This window comes from Stenella coeruleoalba, assembly GCF_951394435.1.
Source record: "Stenella coeruleoalba genome assembly, chromosome: 19".
In the NCBI taxonomy this organism is placed as follows: domain Eukaryota; kingdom Metazoa; phylum Chordata; class Mammalia; order Artiodactyla; family Delphinidae; genus Stenella; species Stenella coeruleoalba.
The window spans coordinates 47,642,995-47,656,120 of NC_137165.1; the positions used below are offsets into that span (position 1 = coordinate 47,642,995).

Consider the following 13,126-nt stretch of genomic DNA (forward strand, 5'->3'; position numbering starts at 1 on the left):
TGCAGCAACATGGATGGGCCTAGAGTTGATCATACTAAGTAAGTCGGACAGAGAAAGACAAATACCGTATGATATCACTTATATGTGGAATCTAAAAAATAATACAAATGCACGTATCTACAAATCAGAAACAGACTCACAGACATAGAGAATAGACTTGTGGTTGCCAAGGGGGATGGGGGGGGTGGGGGAGGGAGGACTGGGAGTTGGGGATTAGCAGATGCAAACTATTATATATAGAATGGATAAACAACAAAGTCGTATTGCATAGCACAGGGAACTATATTCAGTATCCTGTGATAAACCATAGAGGAAAAGAATATGAAAAAGAATGTACATATGTATAACTGAATCACTTTGCTGTACAGCAGAAAGTAACACAACATTGTAAATCAACTGTACTTCAATAAAAAGAATCATAATATGGATACTGACACGCATTACAGGATTGAATAGGAGGGAGAGGTGTGTCTCTGCTTAAGCTCCGAGGAGACTATTGAAAGATGGGTGCTGAAGCATTTCTGTGCTCCTCCTCCCGTCCCCAGAGGACGCTTTTGTGAACAACAGGAGCTACTTGAGATGGAGAAACCACCGTCAGGTCAGAGCCATTTCAGCGCAGCTTACCTGGCTTGCCCTGCGGTGGAGAGGATCTGGTGTCCCCCCTAAGGTGGTGTTCCTACAGATTCCCTGGGGGATGCTTTACCTTGGTTACCACTCAAGACTCTTGCCTCACATTTGATGAGGGGTAACCAAGCACCTGATGGGTGGATGGATGAGTCTGCATGTGTATCCCACCGGGTTATATTCACTTTGGGTATTTTTTGGCTGGAGAGTTAGAGCTGGCACCCAGGCATTTCTTACCAAGGGCCCAGCCCTGAAGACACCATACGCCTATTAGCAGGCCAGGCTTCTTTGCACACAAGTCCCCTAGAACTGGGTCTAAGTTCCGGCCTTTGGCTTGTTCTTTCTCCCTTGATAGCTTCTTTCCCATCAACCCCCAAGCTCCCAATAGTTAACATTCCCTTGGGAAGATCTGAGAAAGAGAGAGAGGAAGCTACACTTGGAAAGAAGATTGCTTTGTACTTTATTTACAACAGAATGTAAGAAAAAGTAAGTTATTATCAATAATAAATAACTGGGGAAAAAACCACAAAACAGCCATAAAATGACACAGGAGGATGGCGTGTGAGGATCAATTTTGTTTGCTTTGCTTGCTGTCTATAACACTGTGCAGCCCAAAACTTGGTCCCTCAGCTGTGGCAGTGGTATATTGACTCATTTAATCAAGATCTCAGCTCGAAATGTAAACGCTAAAAATTACACTTGAAGCTACATACAAGTGGCACAGGTATAACATCAACTCAAAGAACCTCTCCTTGGCGACACACACAGACTGAAGGGAGACTTGCAATTCAACAGACAGGCTTTCGATTTTAAGCAAAAACATTGAGAGGCTTACCCTGAAGCACCTGTTAACTTAACGACAAAATAACAATAACAGCATCTGGAAAGGTCTCAACAGATTCACATTCTCTTATTGCACTAACTCCTAAAAAGCTTAAACACTTACATTTCAAATGAAACAGATTGTTTTGAAGGTAGAACACAGAAGAATCTGGTATGTGTTGCCTCTGTATGCCATTGCCATGCTCTTGTGTAACACTCGGTTTCAGCAGGAAAGAATAGTTTTAAATGATTTATGATCAAGTGCAGTCACTGGTTTTTTTTTAATTTCAAGAATTATGGCTTAGATGGCATATCGTCACCCAGCCTACTGAATCAGATGATCAGAAAGGGACTAAAACTATTTAAACAATCTTTCCCATTGGATTATCTGAGTACGTATTACACGTGGAGTAAATTATTCTCTGGCCCTTCTGAAAAGTAAAATTGTTGTTGACCTATGCCAGCCAGTGACGTGTCGTCTCTGAGCCATTGAAAAGATGCTAAGGCGAGTAGAATTTTAAAATACGCATAAATCCATTAGCCTTGAAATTTTCATGGAAAAATGATTTTTTGAGAAGTGTCAGAATCTATTCTCTTAGGTCACTGTTTATCACAGTGTCTTGGAAGAAAACCACATAACTTTTGGGGGTCTTTTTGTGTTTTTTGAGTGTCTACATTAGACACACACAATTGTGCTATTTAGAGATTTATTTTCACAACCAAAAACATGGCTAATAAATACCTCCAAATAACTTAAAGCCATTTTCCCTCACACAAATGCAAGACCAAAACAGAAGGGTTTATAAATTCGTTCACCAGTGGACTCATACTGTTTTGGTTATCATGTAGTAACAAAAATGTCACGGACTCCTTTGTTGTTATGCTTCCTCTTTGCTTTGTCTTATTCCAGCCCAAAAGTAGGAAAATGAAATGGTCTTCAGAGCTGACTTCTGACAAAGTTTATGCAGTAAAAACACCAAGGGCTTCTTATCCTGGGAAAGCACAGCTAAAGCAACAGTGCTGTACTATAGCCAACGAAAAGCACAAGGGCATTTCGTAATTTGAAGTCCATTCAAAGTAATGAAATCTATGGTCATTTTGATGGTCTCCACTAACATGAGAGACAAAGATCGGGTGAACATACATGTTATTCTGTGGATTATTTATTTTAAGTTGGCTACCAGAGACTTAAAACTGGTGGTGTCGGATTCACTATATTTATATATATACAGGTATAGTACAATTTTGGTGAACAAGGTTGAAGGTTTCCACATTGCAGACAGAGGCACTGAGTTAAGATTCTATTCTTCCCCTAAACATGCTTAATGAATTCAAGTTCCTGCTTTTTTCTTCTTCTAAATTTCCATCATGCAGCCACTTAATTTCCAGCCTTATAGGAATTAATAATGTTCTATATACACATTCATCGCAGGCTTGTACCCCACAATAAACAAATTCATGTATGGAGACTGTGAAATGACACTTGACAATCAAGACAAATAAAATACTGAAGTCATTTATGCCCTGTGATGACTGGACTAAATATTCAAAGCAGCTAAAGGGATATCTGCACCCGTCTCCCCCCCACCCCCGTGAAAATGCACACAAACCACATGTAGACAGAAAAACTGAACATACTTTAAGAGCACACATATTTGTTGGCTAAGAATTACACTATCAGTGGTAGTTTTGCAAGTAATGTCTGTGGTATTGTACTGGCTATAAGAGAAAGAAAACTCACAGTAGGAAACCAGAAATTAGCTTTCTAAAGCATATAGAATTGCTGACCTTGATAGCAGAAGCTACTTTACAAAAATGGAAAATTAGCAATGGCATCAACAGAAAAACTAGGTCTAGATGTGTGAACAGCACGCACAAAATAAATTCATTCCATGCAAAAATCACGATCCCACCCCCTCCTGATTTCAGCTTGCAAATGGTAAGCAAATATACACACTATGTCACTGTCTTCTGAAAGGAGAATTTTACTTCCAAAGGGAAACATTCTTGTTAAGTGCTACTGTGTCGAAAGAGAGCCATTGAGAAGTCCAAGAGGTCTTGATAAAAGATTGAGTTTTCCCACAAGCAAAAATCATGCTACCATACCATGCAAAGGCGGTGTCTTACTATGGTGCTATCATTCTTAGGGAAGAGATGCACTGTTGATCTAAGCTATTTGCAATGGGTTCCCTTTGAGTTCTGGGTTTATTTATTTATTAAGCTAAATGTCAACCTATAGATAAAGAAATGATCTTGACAATCTGACATATGACTTAGAACACTTGGTGCTGGGCTCATGGGACCAGCACCTGCACCTTGGGAGAGTCTGTTAACTGGAAGGACACTAGGCAGAGTGCTGTGCTCTGAGAGAGAGAAGCAGGCAGGGTCCACTGGCTGAGAGGCTGTGTAAGAGGAGGAGGATACCCTCCTTGGTCTATGTAGTGTCCTTTGGAATCTGTGTTTGGGGAAGGTCCCTTTCCTGAGGTTGGAGGTTATGGTCAGGAAGGCTAGCTGGGGCCTTGGAGTTGCCCAATTACCTTGTTCTCTTCCTCTCTTGGAGGACAAAAGGAAATGCCAGATTCTGTTTGCTCTTCTTTCTGTGTTTAAAGGCAGTGAGGTGCGAAGGTGGCAGTCTTCTCTTTAGATCAAAGGAGAGTTCTCTTTCTGCCACTTTGGTGAGTGATCTTGTCTCCCATCAACCTTGAGTCTAATCTTGCATTACCAATACTCTCAGAAAAGAAAGCTAGACAGAGGGGCATCTTTTACCACTTTTCCTTGTTACTCTACAGATAGGAGTCAGCCATTCTGCTCATTTTCTCCTCCCACTCGACTGTATTCACTCGACTTTTGTGACATTCCCAATATTTGGATTTCAAGTAAGGAGCAAGAGAATGACAATCTTTTCTAAGGTCTAGTGATGGGCAATCCGTTCAGGGAGGTCTAGATGTTATTAAGAGTAAAATGAGGAAGGGGATGGGAGACAACTCTGACAGTGTTAAAGTCCAGGTAGTTTACTCTATCCTTGAACTTCTTTGAATGGGTAAAGAGTCAATGAATTCTACTCAATTAATTGCAAATTCTGAGAATCTTAAAGGATGACGGAAGGTGATAGGTCAAGGTTCGTTGGTACCTGTAGAAAAAAAAAGACGTTTGCCTCACCTGGGCCTATTGGTTCCTAAACCAAACCATCCCCAAATCAGACAGTTATGGTCACATTCATCCATGTAATTCTTAAAGATTTCTGAGGCCACAAGGGCACGAAGGGGAAAGTTATTAAAAGACAGAAACAAGTGGAATCTTTATTAAATTCTGTGAAAGGTATAAATAAGTTACTGTTAATTGCCCTTGGAGCCTCTACATGTTGATAATTAAAATTTCCAAAAAATTTAAAGAGTTAATTAGGCCCCAAATCCTGAGTCAGACTAACGCAAATAGGAATCTCAGTAACTACTGGTATTCAAGTATTGGTAAGGAGCAGTTCAAAATTTAACAATTAGGTATATTATGCCTGAGAATATTTTTGAGAATTTCAGGTTTGATGGGAGGAAACTGACTTCACTATTTCACTACACCTTGTAACACAGTGGTGCAAAGTTTTCATTTATTTACCCTTGAAGTCCATGCCAACCTCATCAAATGCCCAATAAACAAGGCTTCCTCCCTGGCATCCAGCTGTGGCTACAGAAGATCCCTTCTGTCCTTTGCAAGTCTTACATCTTACATCTAATATGACGCTGTGTGGCATACTTAGGGAATCATATGTGAAATTACTTAACAACATGCACACTCAAAAGATCAAAGGGACATGTTTGAGGGACAAAGCAGTCTTTTTCTATACCAGATTATTAAAAAAAAAACAACAAACAAAAAAAACAAGACCCCAAACCGAAAATATAAAACCCCATGAAATATTCTTATGAAGTTACTCTGCTTTAGGCCGACATGGCTTATCTGAAGAATGTATGCCAGGTAAATTCAGGGTGGCTTTTTTCTCAGGGTCTGGAAGCGTGAGAGTTTCTGGGGCAGACTTTTTCCGGGGCCGATCTTTGGGAACCGACAGAAATTCTGGCGCATCTGTGGAGAGAGGAGTGGATGGAGCGCTGGAAGGGGCGCTGCGGACTGAGGACGGCAGCAGGGGAATGCTGGAGATAGAAACGGCAGGGGGGAAAACGCCAATTTTCTTGTTGGTGGCTTCCTGAGTGGCTCGTTCAAATTCTCGGACTTCATCCATTGTCATGTCTTAAAGGAAAAAAACAGAAAGAAGAAAAAAATGAGCAGGTATTTAGAAGAGATGCAAACGGATTCATCTCTCTGCCTGTTTTTAAAGGACCCATCAGAACTCTATGATAAGGGGATCTCTCCAGATTATAAACCCAAATTATCATCGAAATGCTAAGCCCTGAATTTTTTTCTTTTTACTGAGGCAGACCTCTGAAAAAAAAAAATTCCTTTATGAGTAACCATCCAAGGTTGTCCAAAGCACTTTTCAGTGAGTACTTTAAGTATTCTGAAAAAAGAACTTATCAGGAGAGTACAGAAGCACACCGGAGCTGTGTGTGTCTGTGTTGTGCGTATGGTATGGTATGCAGAGCTATTATTAGACCTGGCCATCTTTTCTATAAAGGGAAGATTATTAAAGCAATCAATGGCCCCAAAATGATACATACTATTATCCACTTTAGATCGTGAAAATATAAGTTCACCTTTATAGGGTAAATAGGCAGATCATCAGAATTTTTCAACATGCTATCCTCTTATTCAATGAATATACTTTATGTATTCTAGGGGTTACTTGTTTCCTGACTGTGTATCCACCCTGAGATTTTTCAGACGCTGTGTTTTAATTATTTCTTCTTAAAAAATAAGTAAGATATGACAACAACAACAACAAACTCTGCTAACTATCCCCAAACCAAAAAAACGAAACCATTTCTCAAGGAAACATAAAAAGAAAAAGAGCAGAGAACAAAAGGATAGTATCACATAATGGGTGAGAATTTTATTTAAAAGAAAAAAGAGCATTATTTGGCATTCAAGAAATAAATTCAGTGACGCCTCATTTAACAGGCATTGTCAGATGGTGTAGACTTTCCAAATACCTGAAATGTTATTACGTGAGAAAGTAAAAAAGAAAAATTCCTTTAAATGTAAATCCTTCCCTAATGTAACTACAGTGAATAACGTATTATATACACTTACTACATTTTAGACATAATACACTGAAGGAATATCGCTGTGTTACAATACAGTGATGCCTTCTTTCTTAGGGCCGGTTTGCTTTATATAGTTTAGTATCTCTTCTCTCATTCTTAGAAACTCTATTATTATTACTACTACTATTATGGTTATTATTAATTACTCTCAGTCTGGCTATCCCTGGTATCTTTTGCCAATTTTATTACTGGTAACAGGGAAAACAGATAACTGGGCATATTAGAAAAAGCTCAGTGAAGGCCTAAAAGCTTGTAAAATGTGAAATCTGCTGCCCATGGATTTCTACATCTGTTTTAGCTTCCAGAGACCCGTTTTTCATCTGTGGCCTCTCCCATGAACTTAGTAGGTGATACCACATTAGATGATACCACATAAAATAGTATGAAACATAGAGCCCCTTTGGAAATACTAACTGTGGAGTTAATATAGTATTAATCATTAGGATATATATATAGAGAGAGAGAGAGAGAGAAAGAGAGACGAGAGACAGAGAGACAGAGAGAGACAGAGAGAGAGAGAGACAGAGAGTCATATAACATATGAGCAAACCAGGAATATTGCGCAAAAAACAAAATCCTTAAGAGGATTTCCTAGGAACAATTATTAAAATTTTCTGAAAGGAAAAAGTTCTTACAAAGGAAATAAAAAATTATGCCTGTGTTGACAGAATATGAAATTCAGAATATAGCAAGAACTGTACCTGTAAACTTACCACTTTAAAAAAATACTAAGACTATTAAACAAGCTCTATTAAAATACTAAGACTATTAAACAAGCTCTATTAAAATACTAAGACTATTAAACAAGCTCTATTAAACAAGATTAAGTTCTTTAAAAGGAGGTATTTCAAAACAAAATTGAGAAGCAGTCGCATAGCACAGGGAGATCAGCTCGTGCTTTGTGACCACCAGAGGGGTGGGATAGGGAGGGTGGGAGGGAGGGAGACGCAAGAGGGAAGAGATATGGGGATATATGTATATGTATATCTGATTCACTTTGTTATAAAGCAGAAACTAACACACCATTGTAAAGCAATTATACTCCAATAAATATGTTTAAAAAAAGTATAAGAAAAATAAAAACAAATTGAGACTCAGAAAAATTTCAGCGAACGTCAGCAAAATCTCAGCAGTATGTTTCTGCTATAATAAATGATATCATCTTTGAAAAATCAGGTTTTCTATACAAGTGGCTGAATATAGTGCTCCACTCCACACATCCAGCAGGGGGCAGAAATCATCCAAAGTACAGAAGTTTGATTTTACACTCCCGTTCAGAGTCTCTTAGAAGTTCTCTTCCTTGAAAGTATTGAACCTACTCAATTGAATAGGAGACTGTTATTTTCCTTATTGCCCGTGGCCATGGATGCTCATTTTGCCTAATTTCAATCTAGTTTGTCTCTACTCAGGTCAATGATTTAAATTTACTGAGCACCCATGCAGTTTTTATTCCTGATGGACAGCAGCCCCTTGATTTCAACTTTTTCATTATGATAGAGAAGAAAAATATAGAAAAATAAATGACCCCCAATTTGATGGAATTCAAAGAATAAGGGAAATGGTGGTAAGCATTTAAAGGTAACCACGTTGGGACTTCCCTGGTGGTCCAGTGGTTAAGACTTCGCCTTCCAATGCAGGGGGTGAGGGTTCCATCCCTGGCCGGGGAACTAAGATCTCACATGCCTCCAGGCCAAAAAACCAAAACATAAAACAGAAGCAATATTGTAACAAATTCAATAAGGTGTAAGAACTTAGAATGAGGAAAGCACTGTTTAGTATCCTTTGGCTACCTGGCATCTTCCCCTTTCCTCTGGCTTCCTTTGTCTTGTGGTGCTTATATATAGTGAGTGGCTTTCAGAGAGCAGCTGAGAGGGAACAGGTGTCTAACGTTCCTAAAGAAAAGGTAATTGAAAGTGATAGAAATTCAAGGACAGTTTCCTTAATGAGCACTTCTAACTTTAGAACAGGGAGAGAGGAAAGGGGAAGTCCTATAGGAACTGGTCGGTGCCTACAGAGGAACACCTCCTGATCCAAAGAGCTTTCTGCAAATCCAATCACTGCATCCAAAATGGGGAGGAAGTCCATTTCAACCTCAAGGGCAGTCACATGCATCCAATAGCAGCACATAGGTTTTACAGGGCACATTCCAAAGACATGCTCTCAAAAGTTCACTAGAAATTTCCAAAGTGCAACCAAAGGTCTTTGCGTATCTAAAGCATTTACAACGATAGCCATCTGTCAATTTTCTGTAACTACGCTGTCAATTTCTTAAATATCTAACGTGTATTACTGTGGGGCTAACAGACATGTGGGCTCAAGCTGGCACCCAAAGAGATCACAGCTCTGGCCAAAGATACATTTAAATGACTTGGCGATTACATTTTTCTTTGTTATCTGTCACTCCTCTTCATTAGCACGAATGATTGAGATAGAACTATATTTAAGATGCTGGCATACACCGTACGGTCAGCTCTCAATCACCAATGTGCCATTAAATAACCTCAGGTTCTCTGATGCTTAAGTCCCGGGCTAGAGCTAGCTCACCACACCTTCGCTGCTCAGCCAGTATGTATGCACAGATGGCAGCCCCATCTGGACATGAACCTAAGTAAAAAGGAAGTGATTGGGTCAGATAGCCATAAAGAGCCCTAGAAAGCATTTCAAAGCAAATGTAAAGAAACCTAAAATACTAGATGAGCCAGAATGAACGACTTAAATGAATGAGTGTTAACTATGTCTTTAAAAGTTACTGGCATTGATGGTCTAGCTTTCTTAGGACGTCTGTTTTCACCCCTCTGTTCTTTTGTGGTGCAGGCCACACAATGTTTCCACTCTACATGCTCTTGGTTTTACGACCGAAATAACCCCCGAGTCAAGCGGCGTTAAAGAATGGAAATGTCTGGAAGCAAGAGGTAACACTGTCCAATTAAGACCCAGCTCAGGTTCTTCACCAACAGCCTCTGGGTGATGACGCTTTTTTGTGGAAGTTTGAGAACTGATGCATTTGAAGTCTTTTCAAAGATCAGTTTATGTGTATGTTTGGTAAAGGGTGGGCAACATGTTTTAAAAATTCTACATACACTTGTTTGGGCCTGGCTCTCTATGTCATCCACAGTGGAGGAATGCTGATTGCAAACTTTTATGTTGGTTTGTTCATGCATGTTTTTCTCGTATTCCCGAACATCATCCATTGTCATATCTGAAAGAAGGTCAAGATGTTGGCAACTTCCGTTATTAAATCCAAACTTTCAATGGGGGAGACTTCAGGGGAAGATGGCAGCTTAGCAGAAGCCAGAGAGAGGAGTAAAAAGCAGGGAACTCACTAACTTTATGAAGAGTCAATCATAAAGTTAGGCAAACCAGCCAAAGGGGGAGTGAATACAAGGAAGTTAAGTCAAAATAGTCTTAGAACTGAAAAGAGTGGAAATTATTTAGGGGTGATTCTTGTAAAATGAGCTAGGTGGGTAGAAAGTATTAGCTCGTGGATAGGGCTGTAGCCTGAGATCTCCTAAAAGCATGGTTAGAAGATCCCTTTAAGGGACAGGGTCAGGTCTGTGTGGTCTAATACTTACCTTCCATATACCTTTCAAAATAGATTTGGAGATTCTTTACAACAATGCATTCAACAGAAAGAACACTTTCATTGCTATTGTAAGAGACATGACGTAGAGGGCAGAGAAATGATGCTCACTGCTACCAGTGAGATTTGGTGCGATGCTCACACAGAGAGGTATTTTTGCACAGAATACATGGTGTCAGAGAGTACAGGTCTGCACTGAACTTCAAGTCTAGCATAATAGCACAAAGATGGGTGGCACTACTTCCACCCACACTGATCTCTAAATAAAATGGCACATGACATGATGATGTTTGGCCTGAGTCTTCACTTTTTCAGTATTTCAGAATGCTCATTTCTTAATCCAGTGGTTCTCAACAGGGGACAGTTTTGTGACATTTTTGGTTGTCACAACTGGGGTGGAGGTGCTACTGGCATGTAGTGGGTAGAGGCCAGGGATGCTGTGGCACATCCTACAGTGCACAGTCCTCCCCGCCTCCCCAGCAAAGAATGATTTGGTCCAAAATGTCAGTGGTGCCAAGGTTGAGAAGCCTTGTCTCAATCCAACTGATAAAAAACTTCAACAAAGAACCTGTTATCTTCAATAGGTGAAACATAAAAATAACAATTAGCCTCACATTAAATACTTCTGTTGCTTTATCCTCCACTCCCCACTCCACTCCTTGGTTATTTTACAACATTTTATTTGCAATTTCCCCAGTGGGCATTCTTCTGAGACTCTCACGGCAGAATTTAACTTCATGACTCTTTACAATGAATGGTACATGCACAACAATTGGTTAATCAAGCTACTGCCTTGGTCACTAGTTAGCTTGGTGGGGATGTAGAGCGGGTTATGTGCAGCTGGAATTTTTCCTTAAGTCGTTTCTGCATGATGTGGTCCGGTGTCTTTTTATATCAATCCATGTGTGTCATGTGAGAGTCTCTTCAATTCTAAAGGGTAGACTTGCCAGAAGTTTATGAATTAATTCAGGGTAGTCTTGCGGCCAAGATGGAGGGCAGCTCTAAATCCACGCCTGGGCTATTTTATTTAGCTGATGGTCCCCCTCCACACCCCGAAACCGTTAATCAAAAAACGCTGTCCATAAGCAATGTAAGTATCAAGAAAGCCAAGCAACAGTCTGGCCAAGCAAAGAGCATGCTTTTCTTTTAGAAAATCAAGGCAAATGGAAAGCAGTAAAGAGATGCTGCTTTGTGATTAGAACAAATGCGTCTTAGTTAACAATAATAACATCCTTTCAATACAATCACTTTAATTTCAATGGCTGGTGATCAAAATTCTTAAACACAAATACACCTGGAATGAATACTTAGGTCATTTTAAGTTAAAAGTTTAAAATTTCTTCATACATATGTTCATTAGACACTTTATTTCCCCCCTTGCTGGCATGCCAGTAATTTTGAAAACAAAAACAAAGGCGGTTTCACTTCTTTGTTCTAGTGAATCTCAAAGGAAATCATTCTTTATTTTTAATTAGCTCAATGTTAAGAGAGGGGCTTAAACTGTGTGACTATGGGCTTTCAAAGATATCTCAATTTTTATGGATGTGAAGAAAGATTTAATAACAAAGATACTCATTATTATCTTGTTCATAATAGTGAAAAATTGAAAACAACTCAGGGGCCTGATGGTATTATGCAGTGGTTAAAAATGATGCAGAAGGATATTTAACACTATAGAGAAATGTCCTTGGTATATTGTTAAATAAAAAATTGGAGGTAAAAGAAATCATTTCTTTTACCAGAAAAGCATTATATACACTTAAAAAAGACTTTTGAAAGGGTACACTTCAAAATGTTAAAAGAGTGATTGTTTTGAGGAGTTGGAATTATAGGTAATTTTCATTTTCTCCTTTTTGTTTATCTACATTTTCTAAGTTTTCTCTATCAAATATGCATTACTTCTGTAAGAAAGAAAAAGAGAACATTATTTTAAAATCGATTATTTGAGGTCATTAGAAGATGGATACCATCAATTTGCAAATAGGTAAGATATACTTTTCTAGAATTTTTGCCTATTCTAGAAACATGATTCCTTTTTTCTTAAAATGAAGAGTTAAGAAACCAAGTTGCAGAAAATTTCATCTAAAAGAAAAAAAAAATCTCTCAATTAGACCACATAAGAATGAACATTTCTAGGGAGTTCCCTTGTGGCCTAGTGGTTAGGATTCAGTGCTTTCACTGCCGTGGCCTGGGTTCAATCCCTTGTCAGGAAACAGATCCTGCAAGCCGAGCAGCATGGCCAAAAAACAAAAACAAAAAAATCCGAAGAACATTTCTAGTAGTTCTCTAAAAGCTGATGATAATTTGGTCCCAGCCAATGCTGAAGGAAAATATTGGGCTGGCCTAAAAGTTCATTTGGGTTTTTCCATAAGATGTTATGGAAAAACCCAAATGAACTTTTAGGCCAACCCAGTACTTTTGTCTAAATCCTGAACTATCCCCGCATACCATACACGCTTATGGAAATGATGTCAACATTTTCAATATTCCTCAATAATTTATGGAAAGCCTAATTAAGTGAAAATGTTCCTATTCAGGTTATCTGGTAGAATGCATTATGTCTTGCTTCAGCAAAGTATATTACCTCAAAATCTACACATGAATCAATTTTTTAGTAAATTCAATTACACACACACAATGACAGATTACACTTTTGGAGATGATTCATCTTCATTACTGATTGATTTTCAATGATCAGAGTGACTTCTCACAGTTTAGGTTCAGATCTCTTTGCTCCCAGCAAACAAATGCTTATGCGTATCAGGGAAACTCAAAGGAATCGTATGTCAATTATTTTGCAAATAAACTGATCAATAATCACCCCTTACTTTATAGATTTGAAAGGTCATAATTTACTTTTCTTAAGTAAAGTTTCTTAAATGAAGTG

General features: G+C 38.8%; 1 protein-coding gene across 6 annotated transcripts in view; it reads right to left on the minus strand.

Annotated features, from left to right (window-relative positions):
- Positions 1-765: 765 nt before the first annotated feature.
- PITPNC1 (phosphatidylinositol transfer protein cytoplasmic 1) overlaps positions 766-13,126 on the minus strand; it is a 256,232-nt gene continuing 243,871 nt past the window's right edge. For 5 of the 6 annotated variants that reach the window (XM_079904442.1, XM_079904446.1, XM_079904443.1 and 2 more), the window contains one exon: positions 766-5,685. In XM_079904442.1, the coding sequence (XP_079760568.1) occupies positions 5,369-5,685 (317 nt within the window). In that variant the 3' untranslated portion in view covers positions 766-5,368. Of the gene's footprint in view, positions 5,686-9,739; positions 9,859-13,126 lie in introns of all 6 variants that reach the window. The other variant, XM_079904447.1, reaches the window with a different exon arrangement.